We start from the raw sequence: 2,373 nt of genomic DNA on the forward strand, positions 1-2,373 counted from the left end.
TGTAAAGGTCATTTCAATTTATGGTTTATATATATATACATACATATATACATACATAGACACATACACACACACAGACACACACACATATACATATATGTGTGTGTGTGCATGCACTGGCCGCATAAAAGCTAAAAGGTATGGGTATAAATGTAGTCTCTATTAAACAAAATATCAAACACAGTTTTCCGAGGATTTAAAGCAATTCCCACTTGGGTCCATACACGATGACGCATCAACATTTTTTTTTATTCCATTGTGGTGAAGGACAGAATATTGTATATGAAATATGTATAGTATGTATGCATATATGTACTTGTTTCTATAATGTATATACACACACATATATATACACAGAAAACACATATATTTATATGTATATGCATGTGTGTGTTGATGTGTATATATTTATATATACAGCATATATATGTACTATATACATATATATGTATATAAATGTGTGCATATACATTTATGCATATTTATGCACATGCACATAGGAATATACATATATATTTATTCATTGTTTATTTATCCATTCATACATGCGTTAGTTGGCGTTCTACAAACGTTTCCCTTATTCGTTTTCGTTCTATAATTCCCTATGTAATAACTAATAACACGTCACAAGAAGTTCAATACCAAGTTATATAGCAGATGCTTAAAGGGTTTTGTTCTTCACAGCTGATTCTGTTTCTCATCAGCTGATTTACATCGCATATAATGCGTGTTTTTGTTTTCTTTCCCTATCATTTTATGACTTGTTCTTCCTTTTATCACAATACATATTGTTATTTCTGAATTTGTTCTCTGTCTTTTTAGTCCTTTTTTTTTCTTTCATTTGTACAAGATGATACATTCAGGTGGCTAATGATATATTCCCCTACAGTAAAAAGGCCAAAAGTTTAAACAGAATTCCAACACATGTTCAAATAACAAAAACGTTTGGCCAATCATACTTACTTTTTTTTTTAGTTACTATAACTTCATAGTTTCATAGCTATAACATATTTTTGCGATTAGAGTTATGTTTGTGACTAAAATACCATAATATTTATAAAACAAACGACCACTACTAATGCCAATGCAATAACAATGACATTCATTTTGTGAAGTTTGCAATACATTTAATTTGCATATAGATAATATAGCCATGGAGGAACAAAGGCTTAGTCTATTGCCATTTACCCAAAAAGGATTTCATGTTATGTACAATTTGCCTTACAAAGACAAAGTAAATGTTGATCGACAAAACATAATCAGGTTAGTATAAACGTTTCGTAAATAGAAATTCTCAAATTTATTTATGGAAAATACAAAAGCAGAGTACATAAGAAATATGAACCATATTTAATATAAATACATTCACACTCCACACACCACACAAAACACTTCTCTTTGGCTAAATCCACCGTCAGAGACACCATGTACGGGAACAATCAGACCAGAAGCCAATCCGGGGATTCTTCTTCTGGCTTGGAACACCACGGGACACAAGGCCACACACCTGGCCATCGTCGCGCCAACAGACAGTCTCAACAGACTCTTCTGTTGGCGTTCTCGACTCCACGCGTCGCCACTTCACCTGCATGGATGGATGTGCATGACATCCAGCCGAGAGAGACAATCTGACAAAGACTCTTCTCTCATGTTCCTATCTCTCCTCCCACATTGAGACCCACGACGTGTTTGGCTTGAGGACCCCCTCCGAGAGGGAGTCCCCGGGGACTAGATGAGACTCCTGCAGGGAATCTCGTGAACTGACTAAATGCTACACCTTTATTTGCATCAGCGAAATGAACATGCAGTTCAACTGGCTGAGGCAAGAGCTGCCACAGCGAAAAGAAAGCCGGCTTCAACTGGCTGACGATGCACTCAGCGAAATGAAGCTCGGCCTCAACTGGCTGTGCGCAGGCAAGGCTAAAGGACAGCTGGACCATTAGACGAAGATGAGAGGGTCGGGGAACACGCCGCCACTTGGGTTGGCAAAGGGATCTCCGTTGATGAAGCTGATTTTGGGAACACGTCCGCTGGGCCTGTTCCTCACGCCGTTGGTGAAGAACTTGGCTTCCCGACACGAGGGGCACAGCGCGTGGCACGAGTTGGTGGCGCAGCAGTTAGGGAACTGCTTACACAGCACCAGGGACTCGCACACCGCAGCCAGGGACAGCGCCACCAGCACAAGCACAGCAATGGAGCGAACACTTGCCATTTTCTCGGATTCGATTTCTGAAAAGCAAACATTAAATCATTAATAAACAGATCAAATAAAAAGCTTCTAGCGAGATCAAAGACACTTGATACCTAACCTTCTTGGACTCTAAAAGTACCGAACAAAAGTATAAACAGGCAACTTCGAATATTCCAAAGGTT

General features: G+C 38.7%; 1 protein-coding gene across 1 annotated transcript in view; it reads right to left on the reverse strand.

The window, feature by feature from the left end:
• Positions 1-1,285: 1,285 nt before the first annotated feature.
• LOC138866208 (uncharacterized) overlaps positions 1,286-2,373 on the reverse strand; it is a 1,187-nt gene continuing 99 nt past the window's right edge. Inside the window, exon 2 of the mRNA XM_070138250.1 lies at positions 1,286-2,229. Coding sequence (XP_069994351.1) covers positions 1,940-2,229 — 290 coding nt within the window. The 3' untranslated portion in view covers positions 1,286-1,939. The remainder of the gene's footprint in view (positions 2,230-2,373) is intronic.

This window comes from Penaeus vannamei, chromosome 24 (genome assembly GCF_042767895.1).
Source record: "Penaeus vannamei isolate JL-2024 chromosome 24, ASM4276789v1, whole genome shotgun sequence".
Taxonomy (NCBI): domain Eukaryota; kingdom Metazoa; phylum Arthropoda; class Malacostraca; order Decapoda; family Penaeidae; genus Penaeus; species Penaeus vannamei.